We start from the raw sequence: 15826 nt of genomic DNA, 5'->3' as shown, positions 1-15826 counted from the left end.
AGGGCCCTTGCAACTCCATGGCAATTATGATGCAAGTTGGCCTTCTGGGAGAAACACCAGTCTCCCTGCTTCTGTTTCCTTGTTACTTCCATTCTCTGCCATAAATTTTCATTCATTTATTATCTTTGCTAGTATAGAAACAACTTTCTGTGTAGTAATTACAGCTCCAATACACACTTTAGCTGTCATCTTGTTGGAGTCTGGATGTTCTCATGGCCAGTGTTTGATAAGTGCTCTTTGCTGATTTTTGATGAATGTACATCTTTTTCTTGGGGCCCAGGGAAGCGAATGCCTGTGATGACAAAAGGCAGGGGGTGTCTGTCAGCCTGCCTGATATAAAGCTATGGATTTATTGGTTTTGACTTGGCAAGTTGAGATGCATCTGTCCTTTACATGAGCAGAGGGCTGTCAATAAGGATGGTATCATTTACAGTGCATGCAGGAAGACATCTTCATTGCAAAGGTCATCAGGAAATCTTGGTAAACAAAGTCTTAAAGCCTAACCATGTTATAGTAACTCAGCTTTAAAAAAAAAAAAATGTAATAAAGCTTCTGTTTATGCCATCTGTGTACTGTGTCTTAACCACACCTGCCAAATGGTACAGATACCAAGAAAAAGGGGACATGGGTCTCATCCAACATTGTCTTTAGGGAGAAGATGACCAGGTACCAAGGTCTGACCAAACCACACCAGAAATTAATGCTGTGGACAAACATTAAGTGGCATTGTGGCCAAATGGGTAGGGGAATCACCCATTACCAAAAAACAAGCAAATAACAGATTCTTGCTGTTTTGTTAAAAAGCCATTTCCTGCATTAAAGGAACCCATATGAGGTGATATGAATCCTCATTTTAAAAAATGTATATCATACTAATGATATACATTAGTATAATGATATACTAATGGTGAAGTCCTGTGGCTCATCATCTTCTGTACTTGAGAGTAACAGCTCTTTCTAGGATTTCATGGCTTGAATGAATTTCCATAAGAAGTATACAAAATGAACTGGGTGTGGTGGTGCATGCCTGTAATCTTAGCCACTATGGAGGCTGAGGCAGGAAGATCACAAATTCCAGGTCAGCCTGAGCAACTTAGTGAGAGTTGTCTCAAAATAAAAAGGACTGGGGATGTAAGATAGGGGTAGAGTGCCCCTGAGTTCAATCCCTAGGAGTTAACAAAAGCAGTAGTTCTGAGAGATGAAGCTTAAAAAGATATTAAGCTTAAGGGAAATCTGATTTAGAATGTGAGTTTTCCATTTCAGATGTGAAGGGTCTGTGATGTGATTTCCATTATTGGAACATTTTATGGTATTCTGTAAAAATGTTATTCCTCTTGTCTCTTTTGCCACCATCTTGGTGGAATTCAGTACACACCTTTCCAGATAAAGGAGGGGAGGGGAACTTTAAAACTGTTTCAGAGACTTGAAAAATAAATGAACAAAATGGCAATATTCTTATCCTTTTCAACATTTAAATTTAACAGTTCAACAGATGCATTACCTCTCAGCTCATCAAGTGGTTTAGCAATTTCCGTGAGTTCTACTACATTCAAATGGAGAAGTATGCACGTCAAGCCATCAACGATGGGGTCACCAGTACGGAGGAGCTGTCTATAACCAGAGACTGTGAGCTATACAGGGCTCTGAACATGCACTACAATAAAGCAAATGACTTTGAGGTAGGAACTAATCTAAATTTTTTGGTCATCTCCTTTTCCTTTAAAAAAAAAAAAAAAAGGTTTTTTTTTTTTTTTTTTTTTTGTTTTTTTTCTGTTTTCTGTCTTTTTTAAAGAAATGTTCCCAAATCTGTTTAGCACTGGTTTGTTACATGACCATGGACCTGTAGAATGGCAGGTAGAGCTTCCCATCATGCCCATGGGGAGTTGCCCCTCTGCCATTTCCATTTCCATTCCCATCCTCTGGCTCTTTAGCTTATATGAAAGACCCACCTGGCCACAGAAAAGCCAACTGAACAGTCCAAAGAAAAGAGCAGCAAGGAGCTAACACCTCTTCCAGAGAAGTGGTCCCCATTCCAATAAGCTTTTTCATATTTATCTCCTGGGATGTCAGTTGAACTGACGCATGCTTTGTGCAATGGTAGCTATAAATGTTGTTTTCTGAAAAAGTCTAGAAATGTCGACGGGATTAATTCCATGGTTTCTAACTTTAATCAATTTCCTTAATGGAGGCCTTGGTATGAGAATTTGCTGAATACATATCAAAAGAGATCCATCAACCTCCTTTTCTGTTTATTGGCCTCTGTTGTTTTGGGAGGAGTGACTTATGTGTTTTATTTTGCATATGTGTACCTTCACAAACATGTTGTTCTTTGCTCATATGCTCTTATACAGTCTTGGATATATCTACAACATGCACATTCTGGATACAAACAAAGCAATATAGACAATTCTAGGAAGCCATACCCTTGCAACAATGAAAGATGTGTAGCTATGAGTAAGGCATTTCTTTATGGGCTAATGCAGTGCCTCAGCAAACAGTGTTCATTACCACGTGATGACTCTCTATGAGACAACACCAGCAAATCTCACAGTACTCACAAAGGCATTTTGCTGAGCCCTGCAGGCTGAAGTGACAATGGTTGGAGATGGGAATGTGACAAGAGTTCTGCAGGTCAAATCCACAATTAGGAGAGTGGACAGGCTGTGGCTTGACAAAGTTGGTCCATTTCTTCTATCATCTTGGCTAAATGCAGTGCTACCCTAAAGATAGGAATTTTTCACATCTGCTCTTAAGGAACCTTATGTTAATATTCTTGCTCTCCTACTAAAGAAAGGTTCAGAATGTTATTAATTTCAAAAGAAAGAGGACAACTCAATTCGTCCTTGTCAATAAAGGCAACTGATCACTACTGCCCTCTCTGCCTGCCCATTCCTTTTCAGCTCTTCTCCTTAGATCTGGGAAGTGCATATCAGTTATGGTGGCTTATAAAGAACTGAGTATCATGGGCACGTGGCACATGCCTGTGATCTCAGCAACTCGGGAGGCTGAGGAAGGAAGATCACAAGTTCAAGGACAGCCTAAGAATTAGCAAGGCCCTGTGTCAAAATAAAAAAGGCTGGAGATGTAGCTCAGTGATAAAGCACCCCTGAGTTCAATCCCTAGTAGGAAAGAAAGAGAAGAAAAAGAAAAGAAAAGAAAAGAAAGAAAGAAAGGAAGGAAGGAAGGAAGGAAGGAAGGAAGGAAGGAAGGAAGGAAGGAGAGAAAGAAAGAAGGAGAGAGGTAAGGAAGGAGCGAGAGAGGGAGAGAAGTAAGTATGCAAATGTAGCAATGGGGAAGTCATAGTTTTTCCTTGAAACTTTGAATGGTTATACTGCAAGCTACCACTGAGTCTTTGCTCTCCAAAGCCAATGTATTTCTTTCCAAACTTGTTGTTGATGAGGTTTTTCTTTTGCTGAACACATTAGGGATTCTTGGAGTACTGATCCACTATTCTCAAATCTCTCTCTTTAAAGCCTCAGTTTTAACATTGAGATGGTTTACTATATTGACAGAATACAAGCTCATTTCTTTTATAGCTGAAGAACATGAGTATGGCTAAACATTTTAAATAAGTCATATTAAGAGCTTTATTTCTCCCCCCTTCTAATAAGTCTATTGATCTAAACCCTAAGCTAAGAGACTTCTACTGTGTGCTAGTGAAATATTTACATTATATTATAAATATTCACTTGGCAGCGTATATCAAACTTCATAAAAGATTTGACCAAGATTCATGAGATGATTTCTGCATTTCTGCTCTATAACGTACTCAAGGGAGCAAATCCTTAAAGTGCACATTAGGATTTGTGGGGTCGTTTAAACCTTACCTGGTTGGAATTTAATCCCCTACTCTCAGCACAAGGACCAAAATGACACAAACAAGGGACAGTGGCATCAAGAGCTACCCAACAAGCTGCTCCATTTAGCATCATCTAAATCTTCCTTTAATATGATTAACATCTGATATTTCTCCCTTTGTGAATCATCCACTTCGAGCCAGGCCACCTCTCCTTTATCTGTAGTGTCTATTTTAAGACTGCTTCACTGCAAGGAGCATGGGGCCTGGGCAGGAATTTTGTCACTTCTCACGTGACTTTGGACAAGTTATTGGACTATTCTGGGCCTAATTCCTCCTCCATTAAAAACCAGGCTCTTTCCAGAAAGGTTGGAAGGAAGACTTAGGAATATGGACAGTGTCCCTTCTGCTGCACGCACACACTCTCACATACACACGCTCACACGCAGACTCACTACCATATAGGAGCCCCAGATCATTATATAGGTTTTACTTTAGTGCCCAGTTTAACACATTTACTAACAAATGCTTCTGATAAGGGGATCCCTTCTTTTCTGTGCCTGTGAGCATGGAGGTCACTGCTTAAGTGAGATGCTTAAAAAGCCACCGTTCTTATCACTGCAGCTCTACCAGCATGGGCCATGGCTGTGAGCCAAAAGTAGTGCAGGCACCCGAGCTGAATACCTCGACTGATAGTGTGTGCACCGTTCTACTTTTACATTGCCGGTTTTTTTCCCTTAAGATCAAGAAAAATGAGCCCATAGTTTCAGTACAGCAAGTGAAGAGGATGGCAAAGCAAAGACCTATCTTGCTTCTTTTTAAGCAGAGACCAAATGTGGTAGAGATTAAAGTTATTTCTACACAATGACCAAAGAGCCAGTCAGTGCAAAGGAATATATTAACCCTCCTGAATATTATTAGCTGGTCAAATAATAAAATATTTCATGAATTGTATTTTTAAGTTTCTCAATCAGTTGTTTGTAGTAATTATAAAATAACTAACGTTTATTGTTTACTAATGTCCCCGGCATTCCTTACAGTATTTTAACAACAGTAACTTATTAATGTGGGCAATAATAAGAATACAGACACTAATAGAACAACAAGAAACACTTTGGCTTGCCTAAAGCTTTACCATTTGTTTCTTGCAGTACTGGGAATGGAAACCAGGGCCTCATGAATGCTAGGCAAGCACTCTACCCCTGAGCTCTACCCGCAGCCCTGTTTTAAAGTTATTCGAAATGGGTGGAACCAATAAAGCTGGGAAGAGAGAATAGGTTTGAGGAGAATCTAACTTTTCCTCCTTCACCAGAACTTTTTTCTTTTTCTTCTGTATTCCTCCTCAGTTTTCTGCTCCCTCTCTGCTTGTGTCCTAGCTTGCTGTGGCACCTCTGTCATTGCTCAGCACCACCCCCCTCTAGCCACTGCTGCTGATGGCTCTCTGGGCTGGAGAGGTTGCTGACCCCTGGCCTACAGGAAAATAAAGCAGATGGGGAAGGTTTATCACTGGCAAAGAAGGAGTGGCTTGCATCTCTCTCCTCTTCTGGACCCTGCATTTCCTGGCCTTTATGAGTCAGGACCTTCTAAGTGACAGGAGAGCTTGCTCTGCCTTTTGTATCAGTTTACACAATTGCCAAGATTCTTGGCACGGCATCCAGACTTAGGGTGGTGAGAGTTTGAGGTGACCCAGGGGATGTGGAAGAAGACACCAAAGGGGAAACAAAACACGAACTACATTTTTCGTTTGTGCTAAAAGGAGGCAAGCTGGCTACATTGCACAGGATGGGGTGGCTTACTTCTGAATGTGAGTTTGCAGAGGTGTTCAGGGAAGGGGTGTTCCATTACGGGCTGCATCTTTCTCTCCTGCCTCTCACATTTAATGAGATTGGCAACAATAAATTTGTCTTTCCAGGTGTTATGGTATATATTTCCATGCTTCATTCTCACTTCACTTTGAAGAGCTTCCAAAAAAACTTTTTTTTTTTTTTTTTAATGGGGAGGGAAAGAAGATTTGGCATTCCTTCCCAGTTTTTAAATCAAATTGATACTTGTGACTTTAGGGGCATATGAGTTGGATTTTATTACTTTTTTTTATTTCTCTCACAACTGTAGCAGGAAAGAAAGGTGCAGCCAGTTTACCTGTTTTGCAAGGAACTCAACGAAGGCAACTGACTTGTGTAACTCACAAAGATTAGTCGCACTGTGGAAGAGCCCAAAGACCGTAGGCTTGACAGCATTATCCAGGCTGGCCACTTTATATGGGGCAGTTAAAAGAGGTAGAATGATCCAGAGAATGAGGGTTTGGGGTGGCCTCAGTGTAAGTTGGGAAGAGTGCAATAGACACCTTTCATCTGGGAGCATATTTTCTCAGTCTGGGATGCCATGAGGTAGCACTACCCCCCACCAAGGAAAGCAGGCTTCCCTCATGGGCCCCATAGGTGGAGTCCAGGTTCCTGGGAAGAGTGACTTATCTCCCTTGCCCTCACTAAAGGCCCAGGTGTCTTGGGTGGAAGCCTTAGAAATAAATAGAATGCAGGACTTGATTCATTCATTAGTGGGTTCGTAAATGCCATCTCCTAAGGTCCTGATAGAAATAGCATCTCACCGAGCAGAGGCTCCATCACAGAGCCGGTGGGGTTGACGTTTCTTCTAGGTGACATGCGATAGGCAGGAGGGGTACTTCTGTGGACCTCTATGTGGATTTATTTTCTCACTTTCTTCTGGAACACAGAAAACTAAAAAGCAGCACCCCTCCCAGGCTCCCCGGCACCCACCGACGCATGCGCTCACTCAGTCTGTTCTCCCCTCTCGCTCCCATTCCCAGCCCACTCTGGGTTCGGCCACACCCACGTGTAAGAAGGTTTAATGTATTTGGAAGTCTTTGATTCACATTGTCACCTCTTTAAAGAAGAATGAGGACAGGTGGATTTAGGAAGCGCTTCCCTCTGCTCCAAATAGACACTTAAATATGAGTGATCATTTGGCAAACTGGCACATGAGTGAAACCCTTTTACTGCTGTTGCTGTCTTTTGGCCTCGAAGCCGCAGAGCCGTTTAAACGATCGCACAACGCACTCTTAGTGGGTGGTGAGGAGGAAAAGAAACACTTACCGTTTCTTCCCTTGCCAGTCCCACCATTGACAAGCCAAATTGATCTTTTAAGAGACTAAATGAATGTTCTCTAAATATATGTACACACATGGCTGTCTGGGAACATATTCCTTGGGCAGAGTTATCGCCTGGAATTGAAGGAGAGGACAGGACCAGCAGCAGGCTGGGAATGGGTCTGGGGGTGTGGGGGAGGGAACACCCTGAGCGGCACGAGGCTTCATTTCTTTACCGCTGTCCTTTTGAGATTCAAGGTGTTCATCAGTATAATGAAGCGGGCCCATTGATTTATCATCTATTTGGTAATGTCATTGCATTTTTAGCTTCCTGTGTCTTTTTTGTCATTGGGTTACATTCAAGCACAGTAAGATCAACTTTAAAACCTCCTTACTCAACAGCTTTATTAGTTATAGCATTCCATGACCTTTCTCAACATTCTTAAAGAAAAAGATACAGCGTAATGTCGCTTTACTTTGCTTATTGTCCTTTGTTGGGGTGAACAAAGCATTTTCTACAGTGGCTATAGCACATAATTATACAGCTTTCAATAGCAGTGTCTTGGCACATATCAAAGTTCAGAGGAGCCTTTAGAAAAAAAAAAAAAGATGTTTTGTGGCAGCCTAGGGAGGGTCTCATCTTTCCTTCAGAAAATAGTTCAAGGCTCTTCTGTCAAGCTTCCCTACTTAGAGCTTTTTCTCCTCCTGCTTCATAAAGTTTAAAGGGGGTTCAGTGGAGTTCTATGATCTATTTCCTTTGAAAGATTGTTCCTCGGCACAGAGAGGCCCTTTGACTTCAAGAGTTCACAGATTCGTGTCTTTAGGTATCATATGTCTGACCTTATCAGTTACTCCATTTAATGTAGGAGAAAAAGTCTCAACTCTTTGTGTTTGTCTGTTTTGCCTCTGTGAAATGATTCGGTGAAAAGACCATCCTTTTTAACACACCACGGAGAGCCCGTTTCTGACTGTAACCTACCCTGTGGCTTTTCTCTCTTCAAAAAAAAAAAAAATTGTCCTTGTGTTTTGTGTATGGATGAGTTCACAGTGAGAATAGAATTATACAAGGGCAGGCGCACACACAAAAAAATCTTTTGCTTTCCTCCCTCACCTCCTGCAGCCCCCCCACCAAATGATCTATTGGCTCTCTCGGTGGCTGTACCCCAACAGGCAAAGCATTTAGCAAACACAGAGGCAGCGGCTGGGGTGCTGGGACCACAGTGGGTTTTCCCTTGCTTCGACCTACCCCTAAGGCCTTCATAATTAATTGTCCTTCAGAGATGAGGAAAGTTCAGAAGCAGTGTGTGGAGCGATGTCTATTGTCTGACATTCAGCTCTCCTTGCCTCGCCTCTTTTTCTTCGTCCCACAAAGGGTTATCAATAGGAGAGAGAGCATAAGTTCCCTTCTGGAAGCCGCTGCTGGTGGCTAGAGCTTTCAGTGGGATGTGATCATTGTGTTCAGCCCATCCCGGATTAAATGTCTGAAGAAGTTTGAACAACCTATTGAAGTTGAGTCTGTTTATTTCATCTGGATTAAACAAACTTATTTAGCAAAACCAAAGCTTGCTCAAAGTTACAGGTCTCTTTTTGCACGGCAGATAACATTTTAAATCAAATTTTCTCATTCCCTGCCCCCCACCCCCACCCCAAGATGGTATTTAACTTTAGCTGTTTGGTTCTTTGTCATTCATAGGGCGGAAATGTTCATGTTCACTCATTTCCTCTCAATCCATCGATATAAATTTGCAACAGTAAATATTTTGCGAATATTTGATTTGGTGAAGCGTCAGAGTTCAATGCTTCAAAGTAGATTATGGTTTTGCCTTCAAGGATTGCCTTAAACCAATCTTCAATAATATTTTGTAATGACATAAAACAAACGCAATCTGTCCCCTATCCCCTCCCTTTTTTTTTTTTTTTTTTGGCTGAGACACAAAATAAAGATACAGTGTGGAGACAGCTCCTGGAGAAGTATAGGGAAAGGAGAACTGTCTATTAATGATCATTATACTACTGTTTCTGTTAAATAGGGTGAAGCCAAGAAAAACAAATATAATCGTTCTTCCGAGGAGCAGTTGGACTGGCAGATTAGTAAGGTTTAAAATAACTAACTGCACTGGCACGCTCATGGCAGCTTCAAGGCTGAAGGGAACCATATTTAAAGGAAATCTGTGTCCCTGATAGCGATTTCTTTGGGAGGGAGGGACCTGCAGGCTGGCCACAATCGACTCTGTCCCCATTGCTCTTTGAAAACAATTTCACCACAGACCTTTTGGTATTTAAAGAGAACCTGAATGTGGAAGTTGACACAACTAATATAGTCATACCAAAAAGGGGGTCATAAAAAATTAAAGTTATTCTTATGAATCTTTCATGAGAAGCAATGAAAAGGGACACTAGTGTAGCCAAGTCCTTTGTGCTTGGAGCTCTTCTTCCGGGCTCGGAGCTATTGTTCTTTCAGCTCCTCAAACAGACTTTCACTTTCAAACTGACAAAAGTCACTTAAAAGCCAGACAGCTGTACTAACACACCCACCTTACTGAGGAAGAGCCATGGGCAGGTGACGGGGCCTGCTGGGAGACCTTGTTTAAAATGAGCAGGGGCGGCTGTCCCAAGCCTTACCATTGCTTTTGCCCTCCTTTTGAGGTGGCCCATTTATTGCTCATTTGTGTCCCCTCCCCCCCCCCATCCCGGGCGCCCCCAAATTTTGCTTGCATTCCTGTACAGTGTGAAACGTCCGCACCCCTGAAAGCCCGTGGGCCTCAGAGCAAGTGGAAAGGGACCAGTGAATGGCAGTTGGACTCGCAAAACTCTCTGCGACCCCACTCCCCCTTGCTCTGCTTTCTTCAGCCTCTACTATCCAATGCAGGTCCCTCTGAAGCTTTTGCGATTTCTGTGGCCTTGTTAAAGAGTAGCTGGAATTGGGTCGGACACCCAACTGAGATGAGCACTCGCCTCACCCGGGGCTTTAAGACCCAGACCCCAGATCTGTCCAGGTGGTGTGGGGGAAGCTGTGGATACATCCCCACACTCAGGGCCGCAGCCGTTGTGGGCCATGGCAAGTCCTCCCTGCGTGTGTATTACAGGCTTCCCCTCCCCTGTCACCTTGTGTACAGTCTGGTCTGTGACACTGATGGTGATTATGTCATTATTTTGCTCTGGGGGCCCTGGCACATCTGCAGAGCCCAAGCACATCTTCTTTGTTGCGCTGGCAAACGTCCCACACGGCAAATGCTTCATTAGCCCTGCTGCCGGCCTCCTTGCCAGACGCGAGTGCCCAAATCCAGCCTTCCTTTTGCTCCGTTCTTTTGTGTGGCTGATGATCATGTATTCATCTTCCTGGTTCTTCCCCATTTTCCTCGACTTCTGAACTCCAGATGTCCCAGTTTTCCTGCCCAGATCACTCTGAAGTCTACGCTCTTTACCCCGAGCCTATCACGGGCCCTCACCACCTCTCCTTCCCCACATGAATAGTGACTTTGAATAGCTCCCCACCACGAGTACTAACGTTTTCAAACTTGCAATTTGAAAATGTACCAAGTGATTGCTTCCAGTTGATGATGGTTGACAGGGGTCGTTAGATGTTGTTTATTACACGTCTGCCTTTCTCCTCCATCTCCACCTCTTTCTCCCACTCCCTCTTTCTTTGGCTTCTTTATTTGCTCCTGCACTTTGCCAGATTTTTACCAATTTTCTGAGAGCAGTTTAAAATGTGAGTATGGGCAGTATTCATTATGCCTCACTGTGTAGACTGGAGTCCTCTGAAGGTCCCTTTTCTCTAAATGGAATCTTCCTCTCTGCTCTTCCCTCTCCCAAAATCCACAGCTCCCTCCTCCTGCTGCCATCGCCTCCCCAGGCCCCAACACTGATCTACTAGTAGATAAAGTATCTAATCAACACTTGACTGTTTTGGAAAAGAGCTGAAATATTCCTCTTGCCCAAGTTTTATTCTATATATTTGCCAGAGCCGTAGATTCTGTTCCTGTTCAGATGTGCTGGCTCCTACATTAACTGGAGTCAATTTTAGAGCTTAATATCTTGGGTTGTGATGGGTACTACATAATTGGTATGTTTAATTTCCCCTTAAATTTGAATTAATTGTTCTGGGTTAGTGGGCTACGAGGAGCTTCCACAATGGAGAGTTTAACCAGTTTTAATCCCCTACCTATGGCAAGGTGTTTTATAAAGTGTCTGAGTACAACATAAGATTTTAGTTTTGAAGTATAGTCAAGGGAGTCAGTTTATATTTTTATGGGGATCAAGGACAAAGACCCTGGCAAGAATTTTTTTTAAAAAGAAAGGAAGGAAGGAAGGAAGGAAGGAAGGGAGGGAGGGAGGGAGGGAAGGAGGGAAGGAGGGAGGGAGGGAGGGAGGGAGGGAGGAAAAAAAAAGAAAAGAACCCAGAAAACCTTCCTCTGAGGAATGAGTTGTTCTATTATACCAGGTTCCTGAGATTTTCTGATACACATAAAAAAGGGCCCAAGAATATGCATGAGACCTGTTCCAAATATTTATGAACAACCCAGTTGATGACAGGGTGAGGAAAGAGGTGGTCAGAGCAGTGGTCTCCGCATCCCACATCAGGCCTGGGCAGGGAGCAGTTGGGAGAGACTGGTACCCATCGTTGATTGACTGATTTTCAAATGTATCCAGAATGTTCCTAGCCTCCCAGTATTGAATCATTATGGTGTTATCATCCGTGGGTTTGTTTAAACCTTTTTTACACTTAACCCTGTTCTCAGAATATACCACTCCTCTAGATAATAATTCTCTAAATTTATAACCTGCTGTGAAAATAGTACCTTCTTTTTATGGCTCTTGAAGTGATTCCCCTGGAACTCCACAGGGATATCCCTTGTTATAATATCCTGGGATTTGTAGATGGGGTTGTAGCCATATTCTCCATTTCCTTTCTGATTTCATAGACTTTGATCATTACTGCCTCTTAATCTTCATCTCTCCAGATTAAGGAGCTCTAATCCTTTTTAAAAGCCTAATCTCATACAGTAAGTGGGCTGCCCCTGGTCATTTTAGCTCCCTCTGTAATGTGCTTCTGGCCGGTGCTACTCTGAGGGATAGTTACAGTTGCTAAACCGTGGGCAGAAATCCTGGTATATATGGCTGAGCCAGTTTGGCAATTGTGTACAACCCAGTGGAACTTTTTTTGTTTGCTCTATAAATTTGTCCGTAGAAGTTGGATTTCTCAAATGGCTTCTCAGTAGCACTTGTTGGTTAAAATGATCCTATGAGGGGTTTCGCTAAGTTGCCCATGCTGGCCTCAAACTTGCCCTCCTCCCGCCTCAGCCTTCTGAGTTGCTGGGATCAAGGGTATGCACCACTATGTCTGGCTAGTAACATTATTATAGATACAGGGATCACCTTGAAATCTTACAAAGAAAATGCTCTTGGGAGTAGTCCACAGTCAGTGGCCCTGGACCAATCAGTGTAGAATTTAAGAACATGAAGGCCGAAGCCCATCATCAGATCAAGATCAAGTCCCAGCTCTGCCACTTCCTAGCAATGAAAGTCGGGCAAATGTCTTGCCCTTTCTATGCTTCAGTTTCCTCTCTGTAAAATAGGGGACATAATAGTGCCTTCCTCATAGAGTTGTAAGAGTTCAACTAATCTATATGAATTTATTAGCACAAAGTAAGTACTATATAAGCAGTCCCTTTTTTTTTAAACCGGGATTGAACTAGAGGTGTTTAACCTCTGAGTCACATTCTCAGCCCTTTTTATTTTTTATTTGAGACAGGGTCTTGCTAAGTTGTTCAGGGCCTTACTAAATTAGTGAGACTGACCTTGAACTTGCGATCCTCCTGTCTCAGCCTCCCAGACACCAGGATTATAGGCATGCTCCACCACACCTAGCAAGCATTCACTTTTATTTGCTTGCAGGACCAAGTTATCATAACCTTGTTGCTGCCACCTTACCAGAAGCCCAACTATGGTGTCATCTCCTGCTGGCCCTCAATAGGAGAATAAACAAATGGGCCAGTGGGGAGCTCTCATCAGAATTGGGACAAATATTCAGTACCAAACTGGTTTAAAAAAGAGTTTGTGGGTCCTCCTGTCCCAAATATGACAATGAAGGTAATGCCAGCCTGCAACTGCTTGGGGGTTCTAGAGTCCTCTGTTCCAGAAGAGAAGAGCATGGAGGAGTCGGGGGAGGGGCACACCGTGCTGCAGGGTCTGCCTCTGGCCACACCTGCCTCACAGCCTCTACTTTGCTTACCTGGAAAGGATTATGATTAGACCCCAAGCCTTGTTCTGGCCCTGAGATGCTGTGACTCTGAAACAGAGGACATCCTGCATTCTCTAAGGGAAGTCTCTCGAGTCCTGGTCACGACGCAGAGCTGTGTGCCATGAGTGTGAAGGCCCTGGGAATCCAGATGGCTTCCATGCGGGGCCACTTCTACCCTGGTGACTCTGCTGCAGCTTAATTATCTCAGTTGAAATCTCCAGGGGGACCGTTGTCGTTTCCTCCCAAAGCCCTCTGTGCAGATCTAAATCTCATCAGCGCCCTGGGAGACAGGGCGACTCCCTTACTGGGATTACAGAGACAAGTTTTTCAAATTCATAAACAATTTATTGACTAAATTAGCACTAGTCATTATACTCGCTGTTCTCTTCATATTTCCGTGGCATGCCCATCCCGAGATGAAATGTGTCGGTGGGGCCCTTGCACCTATGGGATTTATCAGAGGTGGTTCAGATGTGAACAAGCTAAGAGAGCTAGTCTGTGTGCCTGCCCCCACAAGTTCCACATGGGCCACACCTCAACATGACGATCTGCATTTATCTCTAACACACAACATCTCAGAGTCAGCTGTTTGAGAGAACTTAACTCCCTGCACAGCTAGGCTTGGGTGGAAACTTTCTTTCCCTTTATTTAAGTATTTCCAATGATAGAATCTAGACTTTAAAAGTCTCTTCCATTGGGTTTTTTTTTTGGGGGGGGGGGGGGGAAGTTTGTATGTGTGAGTTTTTGGTGGGTAGGGATCAAATCCTTGCATAAGTCATTTCGATAGATATTTTTCATATTTCTTGCTGTTATTGCACCCAACTTCTGCTTTTCTAATGCTATCTTAACACTTTCATTTAAAATCTGGTACTAAAGGTGATTGCTAGTAAGAGGTAATATGTTCACTGGAAACAGGGAGGGTGACTGAGAAGGGGGAAGAGTCATAGATATGACCCGGCACTGGAGTAGGTGGACAAAGATGAAAGTCTATGGTTACAAGGCCATTGCTCTTCCTTGAATATAGAGACTATCTTCAAAGATTTATCATTTTCAGTGACCTGAAGGAGATAGTCCATGTACACTCTCCTGACACTGCCTTCTAGCAGGGCCAGCTCTTGGTAATGGCAGCACCCTTAAGACCCCCACACCAAACATTGCCCAAGTCCCCTTAGCTGTTGGTAGGGGTCTCACAGTTTCCAATGCCCCCGAGGCCATTCTGGAACCCCTTTGCCTTTTCAAACTATTTACCTTTCTTGAAAAATGTGATTTTAAAACCCTTCAGAAGCTCTTATGGAGCTTTAGAAACAGTCTTCCCTCTGTATCTGTGGGGGATTGGTTCCAGGACCACCCCTGGTGCCAAAATCCACAGATGCCCAAGTCCCTTATATAAAATGTCATCATATTTGCATATAATCTATGTACATTCTCCTGTATACGTTAAATCATCTCTAAATTATGCATAATACCTAACACAATGTAAATGCCATGTAAATAATTGTTATACTGTATTGTTTAGGGAATATTGACAAAAAGTATGCACATGTTCAGTATAGATGAAAAATTGCCTTCAGATAGTTTTGATCTGCAGTTGGCTAGATCTGTAAATACATAATCCACAAATATGGAAAGCCAATTGTATAGCCCACCCTTAATATTGCAAAGGAGAGATCAGCAGAATTCCTTAGAAATTCAAATCAAAATTTCTCCAACAGACTAAAAATCTTGTAGTCAAAACCAAGGGATTGGATTGAGATTGATCATCCCTGTCTGTCCCCAAGCAACCCAGAGTTTATTTGGGGTGTCATTAGCTATTGCCTGCAAAGTGTCAATATCCCCCAAGATCTGGTGCTCTCTGAAGCTCTGTTTGATTGACATCCATATCACAAGGGCTTTTTATGGCGCTTAGTATGAGCAATGCTGTCCTCATTGTCCTTCCCGGGCCCCACCCCTATCAGCTTCTCCCTAGGCTCCTTGTTCACATTGCTCCATCCACAAGAATACAAGGCATGCAGGCCTGTTTTAATATTGGCCTAAGCAAAGTTTAATTATGAAGGGAAAGCTGCTGCAGAAAACAATCACGTAATGCATTCTCCATCGAAACAGGAGTAACTGTGGATTATCTGTGCCCCAGCTTCCCTTCATGCAATATTGGAGTATTTGTGCCATGTTGCTTTTGGATAATCTCCCATTCAAGAATGGTACCAAGCTTGGCTCTATTTATTTGAGCACCTTACCTGGTAGTTGTAGCAAAAGTTGAACTTCAAACACTATCAGCTTGTCTTGAACTCAGACACCAGTGGCACTTAATTCCTGGGCTGTGTTGATGTGAAGTCTGTTAGGAGCCTCTGGTGCACTGACTGCAGAGTTTATTTTCCCATATATGTATGGGGCTGATTGGCTTGATGTGTCATGAAGCACAGAGAGATTTTTCTATTTGGCACATTTAAATATTTATTGCTAGAAAAACTTCCAATGAAAGGTCCCTAAGCAAAGTAGGGAAAGAGTGAAGCCTTCCCCATCCCTGGCCTTCTCTGTATGTGGTTTATTTACTCTATTCCCATTGACATGGGCAGCCTTAACTGCGTCTAAGAAATGGTATGACATTGCAGGTTGAATTCGGGTGAGTCAATCCAGGCTCCCCCACAAGAACAACTGGTGTGCTGACCCAGTGAGGCACACGGGA

General features: G+C 43.0%; 1 protein-coding gene across 4 annotated transcripts in view; it reads left to right on the top strand.

Annotated features, from left to right (window-relative positions):
* The window catches only part of PROX1 (prospero homeobox 1), a 53244-nt gene that overhangs the window by 22207 nt on the left and 15211 nt on the right, over positions 1 to 15826 (top strand). For all 4 annotated transcript variants that reach the window (XM_079107128.1, XM_079107127.1, XM_079107130.1 and 1 more), the window contains one exon: positions 1485 to 1679. In XM_079107128.1, the coding sequence (XP_078963254.1) occupies positions 1485 to 1679 (195 nt within the window). The remainder of the gene's footprint in view (positions 1 to 1484; positions 1680 to 15826) is intronic.

Source organism: Sciurus vulgaris (genome assembly GCF_902686455.1).
Source record: "Sciurus vulgaris genome assembly, chromosome: 12".
Taxonomy (NCBI): domain Eukaryota; kingdom Metazoa; phylum Chordata; class Mammalia; order Rodentia; family Sciuridae; genus Sciurus; species Sciurus vulgaris.
The sequence above is the reverse complement of the archived record's forward strand: the minus strand, read 5'-3'. Positions and strand labels throughout refer to the sequence as shown.